This window comes from Desmodus rotundus, chromosome 10, assembly GCF_022682495.2.
Source record: "Desmodus rotundus isolate HL8 chromosome 10, HLdesRot8A.1, whole genome shotgun sequence".
Taxonomy (NCBI): domain Eukaryota; kingdom Metazoa; phylum Chordata; class Mammalia; order Chiroptera; family Phyllostomidae; genus Desmodus; species Desmodus rotundus.
The window spans coordinates 21,575,192-21,591,258 of NC_071396.1; the positions used below are offsets into that span (position 1 = coordinate 21,575,192).

General features: G+C 54.8%; 1 protein-coding gene across 3 annotated transcripts in view; it reads left to right on the forward strand.

Moving 5' to 3' along the window:
* The window catches only part of SIPA1L2 (signal induced proliferation associated 1 like 2), a 189,151-nt gene extending 173,946 nt beyond the window's left edge, over positions 1-15,205 (forward strand). For 2 of the 3 annotated variants that reach the window (XM_053912459.2, XM_053912460.2), the window contains exons 19-22: positions 9,773-9,826; positions 10,340-10,463; positions 11,385-11,466; positions 14,027-15,205. In XM_053912459.2, the coding sequence (XP_053768434.1) occupies positions 9,773-9,826; positions 10,340-10,463; positions 11,385-11,466; positions 14,027-14,173 (407 nt within the window). In that variant the 3' untranslated portion in view covers positions 14,174-15,205. The remainder of the gene's footprint in view (positions 1-9,772; positions 9,827-10,339; positions 10,464-11,384; positions 11,467-14,026) is intronic. The other variant, XM_053912461.2, reaches the window with a different exon arrangement.
* Positions 15,206-16,067: the final 862 nt, after the last annotated feature.

Genomic DNA, 16,067 nt, shown 5'->3' on the forward strand with positions numbered 1-16,067 from the left:
TGCTCTCAGGTGGCCTCACCCGAGATGTGACAAGGCCACTCCTCAGGGACACCCGGCCGCTTCGTGCGATGGGCAGAGGATCCAAACCTGAACTCCCCTGCAGGGACCAGCTGTGACCGGGGCGGGTTCCTTTTCCTCTCCGACCCCCGTTTCCTCACCTCAAACATAGAGGTGAATGTTTAGGGTGCACATTACATCTCTCTTCCCAGTGAAGTGAGGTGACAGGAAGGGACGCCCTTCAGAGGTCGAATCTCCTAGTGCAGTGGCTGAGCGGGGCCAGGGGCTGGTGGCTTGGTGTGGACACAGCATCCGGCCCCCTGCGCTTGACCCGAGCGGCCTCCACGTCTGGACCTCACCTGCCTCCTGACTATGGTCGGGAGGGTGGCTGTGCCAGCTGATCTCCGAGGGCTCTTCCCGCCACCACACTGGCCACTGCTGCCGCTGGGATGGTAAAAGGTTGAAGTGGCTCCTTTGTCCAGCTCACAAATAGAGGTAGACAGACAAGGGGCTACTCGCTTCCCGTGCAGCCCCAGGCCTCACATGTGAGGGGAGGGGCAACCCGTGGCCCAGGATGATGCCTTTACCACTTTCCACTGAATTCTTCCACGGCCACAGCTTCTGCTCCGGGGTGACTGTAGAAGGGACAGAGGAGGCGGGGGTTTCAGCAGGGGCCTGGGAGAGAGTCTCTGGTGCATCTGGGAGCAGCAGTCCCTGCAGTTTGACTCCCCTTCGTCCTCTCGGGTAGCCTGGCCCCCATCACCTGTGACGTCAGGGCTTCAGGAAGTGAAATCGGATTCTTTCCCAGGAAAGGCAGGTGCTCGTGGACCTCAGGCCGCTGTGGAAGGTGGAGGTGTGCTGCGTTACCTGCCCCTCCCCCTCACAAGCTTACCCTGCTGGGGGCCTGCAGTGGGTTTGCGCTGATCACTGCTGGTGCCGCTGGTCCTCAGCTTGGGGCGGGCTTCGGGGCAGTGAAAGCTACTCTCCAGCTCACTCTTTAGACACTGGGGACATTCAGCTCTGTTGACAGGTACAGGCGAGCTCTGTGAGGAGGACATTTCCGCAGGACGTAATGTCCTTAGGGGAAGGAGCGAGAGTGCCGTACAGAGCACTTCTCCCTGTGCAGACTCAGCAGCGCCTCGCCGAGCTCTGGGCCCGGAGTGACCCAGCCCCTACGGGCAGGAACACTGTGTCCCCCTCTGTCCAAGGCGGCCCAGGCAGGAGGTGACGCCGGTTTCTCTAGCCCATTCTTTACACACAGTTTTCCGACAGTGTGTAAGGAGTGTGTAAGGAAACACACACTGTCTTCCCTCACAGTCCCCAGGAGCACATGGGGACATCCGTCCTGTCCCGTGCGGTGCCCTGCCCCCCGTAAGTGCTGGCCACGCTGAATCTGCTTTAGTCACACGTCTGCCTCATCTTACTAGGTGGTGAGTTTCTCGAGAGAAGGCTGCTTGTTTTATTTATGTTCTCGTTACTCACTGGCACACGGCAAGACAACAAACGAGCAGATAAGAAACCCGCCGGCGCCTGCAGCCTTGTGCGACCCTGGCTCGGCGTTGGTTTCGACCTCTGAGGTCCTTTTGCATTTCGTGGTCATTTTTCAGATTTAAAACAGTATGTATCAGCCACCTCTGGATACCCCCTTGTTAGTGGCTATGCTTAGTTCCCTTCTTCCCCTTCATGATAAAATCTCAGCTATGCAGTGGATCTTTTCAGGGAGCTGGGGCTGGGGGGCGAGTGAGACACTGAGGAAGCAAAATGGCCCTCGCCGCAGCGACTGAGTGATGAGCCCCGGGGTTCTGGTCGTAATCGCTGCTTTGCCGCCGGATGTGGGCCTGCAGACAAGTCGAGGGCCCTGACGCACACCCTCGTGCCAACACTGGATGTTCACCGGTCACCCTGCCAGGGGGCCGCTTCACTGCGCTGGGCTGCAGTCTTCTGGTCCGTGAAGAGAAGACCTTGGCCCACAGCCCCGCGAGGCTTCTGTCCATCCCAACCCTCCAGTCCTGTCCGACAGAGAGCCCTCCTGAGCTGAAGGCAGGTGTCGAGGGGCGTCAACACCCCCAGAGAGGAGCAGCAAGCCCGACGTGGCGTCCCCGCGGGCCAGGGCCCCCAGTGCGCTGGCAAGAGAGCTGGACAGAGGGGCTGTGGGTCTGGTCGCCACGGCTTGGTTGCCTGCCGCTCCTGCAGCTTCCAGATGATGTTTATAGAAACTGCAGGATGAGCTGTGTCATGGTTAAAGATCTCAGTAATTTTCAGTGCTGTTCTGTAGGGCAGCAAACCACCTCGAGACAGGAGCCAGCTCCGGAACGTTCCGTGGAGAACTGGCAGTGGCAGACCCTCGGCTCATCAGATCTCCTGTGTCGGTGTGGTGGTCACTGGGTGTGAGTGGTCACCTGAGTACTGTCCAGGGGGACATCCTCACCTCGGTGACCCGGTTGCCCTCTTGTGGTGACCGGCCTTTTTTGTGCCGGTTCTCACGGCCATTTCTGAGCTGGACTGAAGACCATAGAGGAGGAAGAAGAGGTGGTCTGGATGGGTACCAGCCTGACCGGGGAGACCACTTGGTGAGGTGTATAAATGTCACGTCCCTGCGTTGCACACCCAGGACTAATGTAATACCGTGTGGCAGCTAGAGAACAGTCCCATAGCCCCCCGTGAGCTTGTTAAGTTCCTGTGGACTGAGAAATTCAGGTCAAGGTGCCTGTTGAACTGGGAGCTCCGGGAGAACGCTGTGCCTGTTCTGGGACACAAACAGTCGGCGCATCTGCAACGGGCTTTACGGTCTGGACCTGCCTGCCTGTGGAACTGAGTAGCGGTCCCCAGAGTCCAGCCCTGCAGTCATCTCCAGCAGACGCCGCCATCGGCCTCACGTGGGCCACGCGCTTTGGCTTGTGATGTGTTCACCTTTGAGAGCTAAGAGTGACGCTGGACACATGAGTTTGAGAATGCGGGTCTCACTGCCCCATTCGAGAATAGAGTGAGCACCCAGTTCACCTGCCCCAATGATGGTTGCTCAAATGTGGTGCCGAGAACGAAACGTCTGCATTGTTGTTGGGGGGAGCGCTCCCAGGCTTCCTGTGCACAGCCCCTGGGAGGGGAGGGGCGTCTCCACACCTCACAAGGCAGTGGAAGGAGGATTAAATAGGAAACGTGAAATTTGGAAAACATTAACTATTACTGTAATAATAATTATGCCAGGAAGAGTGAAGGAACATAAGACCAACGTTTTGGTGAGTGAGGAAGACAAAGATGCCACCAATGAAAATCTGTGGATGGCAGCCAGAGAGTACTCCTTAAACCACGGGCTCCTGTTTCAGAAACATTCCCTGAGATTATCCTAACTGTATTTCAGAAAGATTGTGCAAAAGCTGTGAATGAAAACAACAGAGAAATCAATTGTTTTTTAACTGGCAAATGATATTTTAGTGTGATTTATAAGTAAAAAAATCAATCATCAGTTTTCTTTGTCAATAAACCAATGTAAATCTGCTCAAAAAATGAAAAGTACAAGGGAACAGTATTGCAAATGAGAAAGTAACTTAGTACTAAGTCACACATAAGAGAGATTAAAAATTAAGGAGTGTCAAGCATCTGTTTAGGAATAAATCTGATCATTGGATACTTCTTGCACCAAAGGGGGGGGACGCCTAGAGAAAGTCAAAGGCAAGTGTGCAGGACATTGACGAGTTATCCAAGATCATCCCTAAATCCCTAGTATCACCTGAGACTGAGTGTCCGGGTAATTGGTTTCAAAGTTGCAAAGGATAATGATGCCCTTAATAAATTTTTCTTTAAATTCAGAAACAGTCTTACTATATAATAGGATTCTTTTCTGACAACACACAAAAAATTGTGAGACAGTCTTGGTCATTGATATCGATGTCAGAAAGCTTGAATGAAATTCAGTGGTACATTAAAGACCATTCATTGTTATTGGCAAGAGTTTAGCTAGTTTAATAAAAGAAAAACTTAATTATGTTACAGTAGACGAAGTAATTAAAAGTTATATCAATTTCATAAAAAGGCCGTATCTAATATAATTAGTACCTATTTCTAATAAAAATGAAGGTTTGAGAGAGAACTGCTTTAAAGCTTAACAAAGGAAATCTCTATACCAAATAGTTGCATGGTAATTAATAGGAAAACGCTTATAAACACATCCCTAAATCCAGAAGCCAAACAGGGGTGTCTTTTGAGACCATGTCTGTTAATTGCGTACCGGAAGCCTCGACGTTTAAACAAGCAATGCAGAGAGAGAAGGAGTACACTTTGGAGGTAAATAAACATTATGGATATGCTTCTGTAGCTAGAAAATATGAAGGATCAAAAGGAAATTATTAGAGACTATAAAAATAAGGTAGCTAGGTGAGATAGTTTAAAATATATTTTTATAAGCATCATTTCAAAGCATTGTTAATTTTTTCACTCGTTTCTGTATAACAAACCAGCCCCAAACTGATGGCTGGGGACAGCAACGGTGTCATAAGCCCGGTGGCTCCGGTCGGGCGGGCTCCCCCAGGCGGCTCTGCACCCCGTGCTGGCAGCTGGGCTCACTCTCAGGGCCACGTTCAGCCCGAGCTCCACTGGGGCGAAGCCTTAAGGCGACTTCACCCTTGTACGTCAGCGTCTGGCTGGGGCCTGGCTGGGCTCCTGTCTCCAGCAGGTGATCACACTTCTTCACACGTGGTCATAGGGATCGGGGGAGCAAAGGCAGAAGCCTCAGCATTTCTCAAGATGTGACTTGAATATCACACCCACTGCATTTAAGTGGACAAAGCAGGTCCCAGGCCAGCGGGCTGCAAGGGCGGCACGTGCCCACAGCCGCCTCCCCACAGGGTCTCTGCTACAACAGCAGTAGGTAGAGGACGCCTCGGATGCATCAGCAAGATCAGATGACTAGGACTTTGGGAGCTAAGCCGTCATCGGAATGGGAAAATTCAAAGGACACTGCAGTGACTGAACAGCTTTAATGCCCACAAAGATAGGAACGGCCGGGAAGCTCGTAGTGAAGGTGGTGGCCCTTCCTGAATGAATTCGTGCACTCGTGCGATTTCAGTCCGGATATCCTCCAATGGCATCCGTTTGGAAAGCACATGAACGGTGTTCCACAGACAAGTCTATTATACATCAGTAGTTAAAACAGCATGATAATGACTCAAGATTACAAATGAGTCTCTAAAGAAAAACCAAGAGCCCAGACCGAAGTCTGAATGTACTTAAGGGTTCAAGGGAAATGTAAGTTATGTGCTCAGGATTCAGGAATTAGAAAAGAAAAAAAGTACAGAAAGGAAGATTACCGTGTTGGAAGCATGGCGATGCTTTAATTACGGAGTAATGGGCAAACACAAAAGGCTATATATTGTAAACACAAATAATGCAAACACAAAATAGCAGTATTTGCGTATTCAGATCCTTTATGTACCTGAAAGAGAACATTAAAATAAAAATGGGAGTATGGGGAAAGGTTTGTGATAAACGTGATGGATAAAACCAGGGTATCTCAAGCAAAGGAAGGACCTTAACCAGCAAAGAGCACCAAGCCCCCAACAAACAAATGGCCAAGGCAGGCGGGTGCACCCTCCACAAAAGAGGAGTCACAACTGTCAGTCAGCCCTTGATGAACGTCACCCACACACGTAAAGTGTAGCAGTAATGAGCTACCACCTCTCACCTTTTGAATATGAACAGTGATTCAACAACTCTGGGAAAGTGGTATCATTATAAAGGTTATAAAATGATTCATCTTTTTGTTCAAGCAAAATGACAATATGTAGCTAGAGCCAAAAAAATGTACCTACCCTTTGACCAGAAATCCAATTCCTGAAAACTTTCTTCCTGGAAATGATGCAAAAGAAGGGGGAAAAAAGAGCTTCCAATAGAGGAATATTATACAGCGTTATTAACAAGTGAACAGATAGGTAACCAAACTCTGCCCAAAAAACGAATGTTGAAATGTTGAGAACGCCTTCCAGGGCTGTGAGGGAGACGGGAGCGAAGCGCGTGGTGCTCTCCTGCCTGGGCCGAGCCCCTGCTCCTGGGCCGTGATGGGGACATCTGGTGGACTCACGGTCCAGGCCTGCTTCAGTGTGCGCAGGTCTTGTGTCTGCTGGGGGTGAGAGGTGGCCCTTTGCACATCAGAACTCCTAAACAAAACTGATGGTCTGGGTAACACAACGCAGTCATCGCTTTGTCAGCTGCGTGGAGCTCGCTGTCATTTTTTGTGTTAGGTAGACAGATGAAAGGTGTGGGTGTTCTGAGTAATACACGAACAGGTCCCACCCTGGAGTGTGGTGGAGGGAACACGCCCAGCCAGAAGAGCGGGCTCTGGGGCCCACAGTGACGTGGGGAAGGGGAGCGGAGCCACTTGAGGAGTTTCTGGGATTGCAAGTGGTCCTGAATTAGGAGACTGCCGGAGTAGACCGCCGGTGTGTTCTCGAGCCCTTGCCGGTGAAAACAGGCTTCCAAAGTGAAATCACAGACGGGCGATGGGTGACTAAATTTCGGTCTCAAAGGAAGCCTGCCCTCCCCTCTGATGTCAGCTCCTCGTCCCAGTGGTGTTGGTGCCGCCTTCTGTGGGTGTGGGCACCACACACAGGCGGAGTTAGCGACAGCGCACGTGTCAGGCACTGGACCATCCATGTAGGTGTATTTTCTGGCAACGTGGAAGTTTATAAAACTTTTAACTTACTGTGTTCTACATGCCCTCGGTTTCTCAGCATATAATCAGCATAGGATTTTATGATGAGAACGTTTTCAGTTCTGAGGCTTCAGCTCACCGTTGAGGAAGGTGGTGCAGGCTCTGATATCTGACCACCAGTAAAGTCCCGTGTGAGTAAAAAGGGGGCATCGTGTGTAACTCCTGAGGGAAAGGTAACTAGTTAGACAGAAAAGAGAAAACGGAGACGGCTCCTTCGATGAGGAACGCGGTCAGTTTAGTGCAGGAAGTTGACTTTAATTATCTCAAAAGCAGGAGAGTCGCCTTGGGCCGAGAACAGGGGTTCTGTGTCAAGTGAGGAACGAGTCCAGAGCTCTGGTGCGGTCTCGCTAAGAGGCGGATTCTAGACCCTTCCCTCTCTCCATGCAGCAGCCAGCCGCACGAGGCCTACGCCGAGGCGTTTCGCGTCTGAAGTGCAGTGTGACCTTTGTTTTCCTGCCCTGGTGGTCGTTGAAGTCAGTTTGCCCCAGTGTGAGAAGCACGGTGCTCAGGATCAGAACCTCCATTTCCTGAAGGTGGTTAAAGCCCCAGCGCCCCTTTAACTCGTGGGCGTGGCAAAGACCTACCAGGGCAGCTGTGTTTGTGGGTGCGGGTTTAGTGTAAGGGAGGCTCGGGCTGGCCTGGCCTGCACAGCTCACGGGGCGTGCTCCGGGCACACGTGACTAGTGGCTGTGCGCTCCGCGGCCCGGCCGGGGTCCTGGGGACGACTGGCAGGCAGGCGCTTTGCCATCGCGCCTCTAGATGGATATGAAATTGCCCGTTGACGGTTCTCCTCTTTTCAGTGCTCAGTGCACTCCCGTAAGAAACCCACAGTAAACCAGGCTTCAAAAAGCGCTGCTCGGAGGGGTGGGTTGTTTCCTGTGTGAGCCGCGCCTGCCATCCCCCCCAGCCAGACGGACGAGCCCAGAAACGGGTGTATCCTTGCCAAGTGCGGGTGGCTGTCGCCTCGCCGCGCTGTTTACGTGAAGTCCGTCCGCCCACGCCTCTCTCTCCCTACAGTTTTGTCTGTGCCATTTGGTCCCCTGTCAGTAATTACTGAGTCACTGCATACTTACCATCGCAGAAATAAGCTGTGGGCGGGGGGAGCTCCCACTGGAAGCTGTCGGTGCGGTTGGCTACTCGACAGAGCCGTTTGGTGCCTGTTCCTAATCAAGTCTCATTGTTTGCGTTGCCACCTCCCACGCTTTTCAGGCCCAGGGTGGGACCCTCTCTGTGGAAGCACGTGGCTGCCAGAACTCCCTCTCTGGCTTCTTTCCTCCTGACCCCGGGTCCTTGTTTCTCCCCGAGGAGTGTTGGAGTGGCCACCGGTAGCCGGTTCCGTCTATGCCAGAGACGGGGCATTTTGTAAAACAGGGTACAGATAGATGAAGGAAGCCAGGACCACCGCACACTGCGAAGAGAGCTGAGTGAGTCATCGCTGGGTCGCGTAAAGTAGGGGTGAGGCGATGGAACTCTTCACAAGTGAGAAAACTATCTTGTTTTGACATTTCCCCCCCGGTAGTTAAATTCACTGTGGAATAAAAATAACAGCTGCTGTTGATGTTTTCTGAGTGTGAGGCGCTCCTTATTTGGGACCATGACAAAGCAGAGGGCTACCTTGGACACAGTGGCAGCCCGGGCCCCGCTCGGCCCTCCCTAGAGCTGCTCGCCCCCGGCCAGGATGCCCGTCATTCCTGTCCCCGCCTCTGCTGTCACATCCAGTCCCGCGGGGGAGTAGGCAGTGACCAAATTATGCCGTTAATCTTAATTCAGTTACAGATTATTTCATCGTGTGCAGGACCAAACTGGGGACAGATTGTCTTGGGGTGTCTAGTCGCAGAATGTTTGTCACCTTGGGGAATGTGGGATGTGCGGAGGGCGTCCTGAAAGCTTTACAGAACCGTTAGCGGAAGGACAGCCGTGCACCTGTCGCAGGTGTAGCGTAGGAATGCAGGACGTGAGGCTGCAGGGTGTGCTCTGCTACCCCGCACTCCATGAGCTCTCTGTGCAGCTCCCAGGAGGCCCAGCCCCTGCTGGGTGCTTCCAGCCTGGTGCCCGTGCCAGCCTGGTGTCCCTCCTGGGTCCCTGCTGGCCTCCGCCACCGCCGTCCTTCCCAATTAACAGGGAGTGCGTGACCCTCCGTAAACAGACAGGCAGGTAGTCTCATTAGAAGGCGCGTCCGGCAGCCAGAGCGAGACAGTGGGATAAATTAAGAACAGAGCCCCCGCCGACGGGGACCCCTTGGAGCTTCTCAGCCATTAATCACATCATATGAAAAAGGTGCTGCCGTATTAATATACCTGCTTTATCCCTGATTCCCACTGTAGAAGCGGACGCCTGCTCAGGCACAGGGGACAGAGACATCAGGGACTGGGGGCGGGGGGCGTGGACAATTAACTCTTCCCCTCTGTCTCCTCCACCTTGTTCAAATGCAGGACGTGGTTCTGCGTGCTGGGCAGTGTCTCTGGACAGTGTTCAGTCCCCAGAGCTGGGCCGGGCTGGCACCAGTTTAGAAGAATATTTTATTCCCTTGGCTGCCTAGTGCCTGCTGCATTGACCGGAGTCACTGGCACCGAGAATGGAAGTGGCCCTGTGCTCAGACCAGACAGGTGGTCACACTGGTCACGGTTACTGCTAGGCCCCTGGGACGTCCTCTGTGGGTTTCTGGTGACAGGACGTAGCTAATCTCCCGCCACCGCTGTCTGCGTTCCTGGCGTGGGTTATTTAAGCGAACCCACGGCAGCCACACAGTCTTCCTGTTGGTTTGCAGGTGTGAGGCACCCCCCTTGTGTCCATGTAGCCGACAGCTGTGCATCCAGCCGGGGCCACTACACGCAACACGCACAAGCTAACTAACCCCCATACTGCTTGGTATCACGTATCATTAGCTCTCTGCCACTCCTGGTGTGGCAGAACACGCACACGTACAGATGTGTGCACACGTGCACACACCTGTGCAAGTGCACACAAGCTGGACTCACAGGACCCCGTTATCCAAGCCTTACGTGGGCCCCAGGGGCTCCCAGGTGCACAGAGGCGCCCCTATTCACAGGAGGATTCTGAATCTCATTCCAGGTCTTGACTCAGACGAAGAGCTCGGGCTGCTCTATCAGCACACGCCCTATCTAGGTGATGGTCTGGGCTGGCCGCGGGCTCGCGTAGTCTGTCCCCTTCGCCCTGTTCCATGTGTCTGCACGTCTGCATGGTCACTGGTGCTCGGAGGGCTGGGTGTGCCCTGGGGAGATGTGTCCCAGCCACTATTGTCGCTCCCCGGGTTGGGGGAGCTGGAGGAGAGGTCGTCTCTCGGGCGCCGCTCATCAGCCAGGTCGGCGGTGTTAGCTCCTGCACCAGCGGCGCTTTGGGGTGTGTGGGGCGTGGAAGGGAGAGAGCACGGTGGCTCCAGCCCACCCAGCGTCTGCTGAGCGGCCATGGCTGTGACGTGCATGTGCCATGCAGCCCCGGGGGCCGGCTGGCGGCGTGCTTCCTGACTGCCAGCAGCTTGCCTGAGTTTGTTTCTGTCTTGTTGACAGGTTGGGGGGTAAGGGGAGGTTTTATGTGATGACTGCATTCATTTCCACAAAGAACCCTTCTGCTGCCTTGGAGCGGGTCCTGACCCTCCCTGCTGCGTGTCTCCCCTTGCAGACCAGAGAGTGGCATCCTTCTGCACCCTGATGGACGTGCAGCACGCACCGGGCGTGGAAGGGGCCCAGGAGCTGCCTCCGTGTGTTGATCCAGGCAGTGGCAAGGATTTCCTGGGCACAGCTGGGTACGTGAGTCTGTGGGTCCCCGGCCTTCTGCTGTCCTGAGCCCCCGGGAGTGACAGCAATCAACTAACCGCAGACAGCCCAGAGAGCATGGCCACAAGGGCGTCCATGGTCCCTCAGAACCCAGAGAAGGGTTGGGGCGGGACTGACCTGCTCCTGCCTTGCTGGGGTCGACGGGGCGTAGCAGCACAGCCGATCTGCTCCTTGGGCGGGTCCTGCCCAGCAAGAAGTACAGGCCCCCCGTGCCACGGTGTGCAGCATCCCTGCAGAGAGCGTGGGCCTGGGGTCCGCCTCTGCCACCTGATTACTGTGACAGCACCAGACAGGGGCACCTCACCGATGAGCCTTCACCTGCCAGCTGATCTGCCAAGGACACGCTTCCACCCTGCTCCTTGACCTGGCCTCACACCTTCCACTGAGTATGTCAGGAGTGTGCCGTAGTTTCCCGTGTTCCTGACGTGTTTATCAAGCCCGCGGACTATATATTCTTTACCTGTATCATTCATTCCTCATTCCAACCTCTATAGGAACTTGAGTGACCATTAACTTGGACGTTCGCCGTGGCAATGACAAAGGAAGGCAGATTGGGGGAATTGAATCTATGCCTGGTTCCCAGAACCGCATTCGGGTCTGTGTGGTCTCCACTACGTTGACCGAGATAACCTTTCTTTTGTTTTCTTAGCAGCGTATACACCTGGAGAAGTCCTGAAACCCACTTGCATCAGTAGCTATTGGGCGGAGGGGGCGGGGCGCGCAGCACAGCAGCAATATGCCCACTCTCCAGATCTGACGTAGTAGTTACTTCCTGGCTGGGCTCCAAGCGCATGAAATGATTTGAGAGTAAAATTCATGAACAGAAATGCTGGCTGAAAGGTCTTGACTTCAGTGCTCTGGAATCTCTCGAATTCTGTTCCAATGTGTAGGGAGCGGTCCCCATCGACGCTGACCGGCAAAGTCAACCAGCTGGAGTTGATTCTTCGACAGCTGCAGACCGACCTGCGGAAGGTAAAGCCATCGGCCTGTTAGACGTCATAATCAGAACTCTTCCCTTACACAGCCAACACCTCAGACCTACTAGAGCTAACAGCCAAGACAGCTGCTCGTCCGCACCCACAGTAAACAGAAACGGAGACTCCTAGGTCTCTGTCCACAGCTGGCCAGCAGCTAATCTGTGTCATCGTCGACGGGTGGGGGGGCCATCTGCTGAGCCGGGTGCGGCACTGCAGGTGGAGTGGCAGCTGGAGGGTGTGGCAGGTGGGGCGCTGTCACTGGAGGGGTCTCATTGTGGCCGTGCTGTTTGTTAGGAAGGAGAGATCGCAGCAGGCAGGGGTGCTGATGGCAGAGGTGTAGTTAGGAGGGAGTAACGGTGAGGATGCAGCGAGCGGGGAGGCCCTGATCCAGGGTAAAGTGCACAGGGAGGGAGCTGGCCTGGGGTCCGAGTAGGGACAGCTCCTACGTAGTCACCGGAGCAGAGCGTGTGTGTGTGTGTGTGTGTGTGTGTGTGTGTGTGCGTGCGTGCGTGTGCGCGCGCGTGAACCTGAGGGTGCACACACACCCCCATACACGCAGTCCAGACCCAGACGCGCTGACAGAGTCCTCTGGTCGTTGCTTTTTCCTTCTCGAGCTCAGTGGCGGGAGGAGTGTTTAAGGATGGAGGATAAGGGGCGTGGACCGGGTGTAGTTGGCGTGTTTGCCAGGCGTGGCCGGAGGTGCGTTTGAATCTGCAGCCTGCGCTAACACCGTCTCCGGGCAGAGCACCGTTTTTTCCGGCCTGGATGGGCAATGGTCCTGGTTTGCCTGGTAGGAAGGGGAGGTTTCTGAGGGCACAGAAGTTTCAGAGCTGGCACCGGGACAGCCCCGGGCACGCTGGCCCAGCCGGCCCCCCTGTCTCCAGCTGTAGGCGTACATTGGTGGGAGAGTTGCAGTTAGAGTTCAGACGGGAAACTAAAACGAGGAGTGAGAGACCAGGACCCTGGCGGGGGCGGGGGTACAGGATGTGATACAGCCCAGGGACCCAGAGTCAGAGCAGGAGGAGGAACGTCAGGGCAGGGGTGTTGATGGGCAGTGAGAGTTGGGTCTGGTTGGTTGGTGAGTTCCAGGAGGAGGGGTTTTGAAGTTGTGAGGGGCGGGGCTTGAAGCCGAGCTGTTGTCCGGACAGCAGGGTGCGGGGTGTGGCCACCGAGTGAGGGCTGAGGAGGGTGGGGTTCCACACCGCAGGGAGGAGGCGATGCGGAGGCTGAGCTGGGTTTTGAAGTCACCAGCAGACACAACATGGGGGTTGGGAGTTCTGGAATCTGCCATTAATGACCGGAGACACAGATCATTGCAGTGAGTGGGCGTCACGGGTCTTATAACCCTGACGTCATGCTTCCCGGAGAAGCGGGGAGTCTCCGGAGGAGCAGTGACCTGCACGGGGCAGCCAGGGCCAAGTGGTGTCCCCGCTGGACCTCCAGGCCTGTGCGCTCCAGGGCAACAACAGGGTGTGGGGGTGTCCTCCGAGAATGGGACGCATTTACAGTGTAAAGACACCAGGAATTTCCGGGAAAGAGGCCGAGAGTTTAGAAGGTTTCAGTGACAGGGTACGAGTCCCAGGGGTCACAGTGAAGGGTCTTGGGGGTCTCGGAGAGAGGGGTGGGCAGCTGAGTCGTAGCAGGGACGCAGGGGTGTCCTGAGCTGTGTTGGGAAGGAGAGCTGCCGCGATGGGGTTGATGGCGCTTGAACCTGTTGCAGGGACTGGGAGAGTGAGGGCAGGGGTGGGCTGAGATTGGTCCTACGGGGGGCGGGGGGGGGGGGGGCGGCTCTAAGGGAAACCACCCTCCTGGCTGGATTGGTGAGGCTGGTGCTGGGGGGGCAGGGAGGTGGGCAGGAAACGGAAGTGAGGGCAGTGCTGGACCTGCCACGGGTGCAGAGACTGTCCCGAATGGGCCACGCCACTGTCCGCACAGGCTGCGGTGGCGTCTGCTGGTGGAGCGGTCAGGTTGGACCCCACTGAGCAATAGCAGTGACGAGCTGGCAGTGTCCTCCTCTCTGTGTGGGGCAAGACGTCCCTTTCAGCATTGGGGAACTGAAGCTTGCGTTGTACATTTCTTGTCGCTGTATGTTGGAAACCCCAGGTGAGGTTCTTCTGAAAAAACCTCGATTATTTCTAAGTGGTGTTAATGGCCGCCTTCGGAGGCCATGGGGGAGCATAGGGTAACGGGAAGCTCTGAGCTGCAGTGGGAGGCCCGAGCACTCGTTTCGCTACAGACGGGCCTGGGGCCAGCAGCTACGTTCGCACTGGTTTGGGGTGGTTGGGGAGTTCAGCCAGAGCTGTGCCTTTGTCCAGGGACAGTGCTTTAACCTCTCAGTAGCCCCCCAGTTTCGGATAGAGGGTAACGTAAACTGTGATCAGTAGCCTTCCTGCCTAATAGCCCCCCTGACTTCCGTGGGGAGCCATGTGGGCTGAGCAGAGGGATTGTGCCGACTTGTTCACCTGCTGCTCGGTTTGGGGGCAGAGGCAGGCAGTAAGGGGAGAGGACCCAGCGCCGCGGCCACGCTGGTGACACGCCTGTTTCTGCCCTGGCAGGAGAAGCAGGACAAGGCGGCCCTGCAGGCGGAGGTGCAGCACCTGCGACAGGACAACCGGAGGCTGCAGGAGGAGTCCCAGACGGCCGCCGCCCAGCTGCGCAAGTTCACAGAGTGGTTCTTCAACACCATTGACAAGAAGTCCTAGCCGGGCCCTCCCCGTGGAGGGACCACTGGGAGGTGGCTGACGTGTGGGCTCAGCCAGTTGCGAGGTCTTGGCCGTCCTGCTCCGTCAGCACCGTGCCCCCGGCAGGAGGGGGACCACGCGCGTTCTCGGTGGCACCGTGCGAGCGGAGGGGGCCCCAGTGTGAGGCTGAATGTAACTCCCGTGTCGAGATGAATGTAACCCTGGTGTCCGTGTAAACCTTTCCTTGTAGATGCTACTAAAGAGTGCTCCAGCGTGAAGGGTTTATTTGCTATATATCAGGGGACCTGGTAGAGATGTTGAAGCAACTTGCCGTCGTTGGGGCTGTAGTATTGTAAAATAAACACGACAACAGATAATCAGACATATACTGTAATGTAAAGGTGCTCTATTTTTTTGGATGTACAGTAGTTTTATCTCACAGCCACATTATCCTAGCAATAAGGAAGGGGAGTAGGCCAGAGTCAGAGAAGCCGTTTCCGGGGACAGTGAAGCACGGACGTGTTTAACTCTAGCTCGAATGCAGTCACTTTAGAGGCTTATTTATTTGCAGAAGCAAACGGTGCCTGAATATTAACAGTGTTCTCATTTAAAAAAAAAAAAACAAAAGATACTTATGCCTTGTGAATGGCTCACTCAGTAGTCCCTTCAGTCTTAGTTCACGTCTGTGTAGCTAGCGCTCCGCCGCAGAGAAGGCCTGCTCACTTGCTGGGACCCTCCTGCGCGCCCTGTGCCAGCGGGTCACGTGTACAATGCCAAGTTACCTTTGTACAGAGGCTCTGATGGAGTGTCCTGTATTTAACACCCTTATTTAAGCTTATTTAACCTTAAATTGTTAACGTTATAAACATGCTGTGACCTGCACTATGACGAGAGAGGCGTGGGAAGCCGCGAGCTCGGGGAGACGCAGGGCGGGAATGCTGTTGTAACACCCGGATGCTGCTGGAGACGAGGTCTTCGTATTGCTTTGCCGTTTTTAACTGTTCTTTTTGAACTGAACGTACATTTTGCTTTTTTAATAAACGTTTAAAAGAGTCCACGTAAGTAATGGTGTGGTCAGGTGGGTGTGGATTTTTGTGGTCTGCTGTCGGCAGCCTGGGTGTGTGTGGATTTATTTCAGGTCACTTGGGGTCGTTACTGCATGCTGCTTAGCTGCCTTGCACAGCCTCGGACTGACCTGAAGAGTAGCTCGTACTTCCTGGTAGCTCCTGTGTGCCCGACGTTGCTCCCTGAACTTCCCGTCCGTCGCAGTCCACCCTAACAGTACCCTTACGGGAGAGCGGTGGCCTACCCATCGCGCAGCTCGGAAAAGGGAGGCCCAGGCGACGTGATGTACTAAAAATGCCTTTTGTCGTTTTAAAAATTAGAATCTTAGTCAACAAAGAATTTGCTATTACTTACGAGAAAATACGACAAAGCTGTAGGAATTTGACGCCCCCAGGAAGGGGTAAACTGCACGTTTGAATCAGATGTACGGCAGCAAGAAGACGTGGAATGCAGCCACGGAGCGGAGGGGGGGGGGGGGGGGGGAGGCTGCAATCCAGTGTGAGGCTCTCCCGCTTCTGAGGACCAGAACCCTGTCGAGAATTCTGAGGAGGCAAAGTGATGCCTGAGTTCACCCTGAAAGCGGTTCTTCCCAGGGGTTCGCACAAGAGGGGACTGAAAAATACCCAGACTTCCCCCAAGGGGATGCAGCGCAAGGCTGTGTAAGGCTGTTCCTCCGAAAGATGCAGGTGCCCCCCAAAATACACTCAGCGGTGGGGTTCCTCAGGGAGTTGGGGCTGACAGGGCCCTGTGGCCCTCGCGCTCCCCTCCCTTTCCTTCCTGTCCCTGCACACCAGGCCCTGCACTTGGTGCAGAAGAGCCAACAGTGACAAAGCCCAGCCGGGCCCACAGT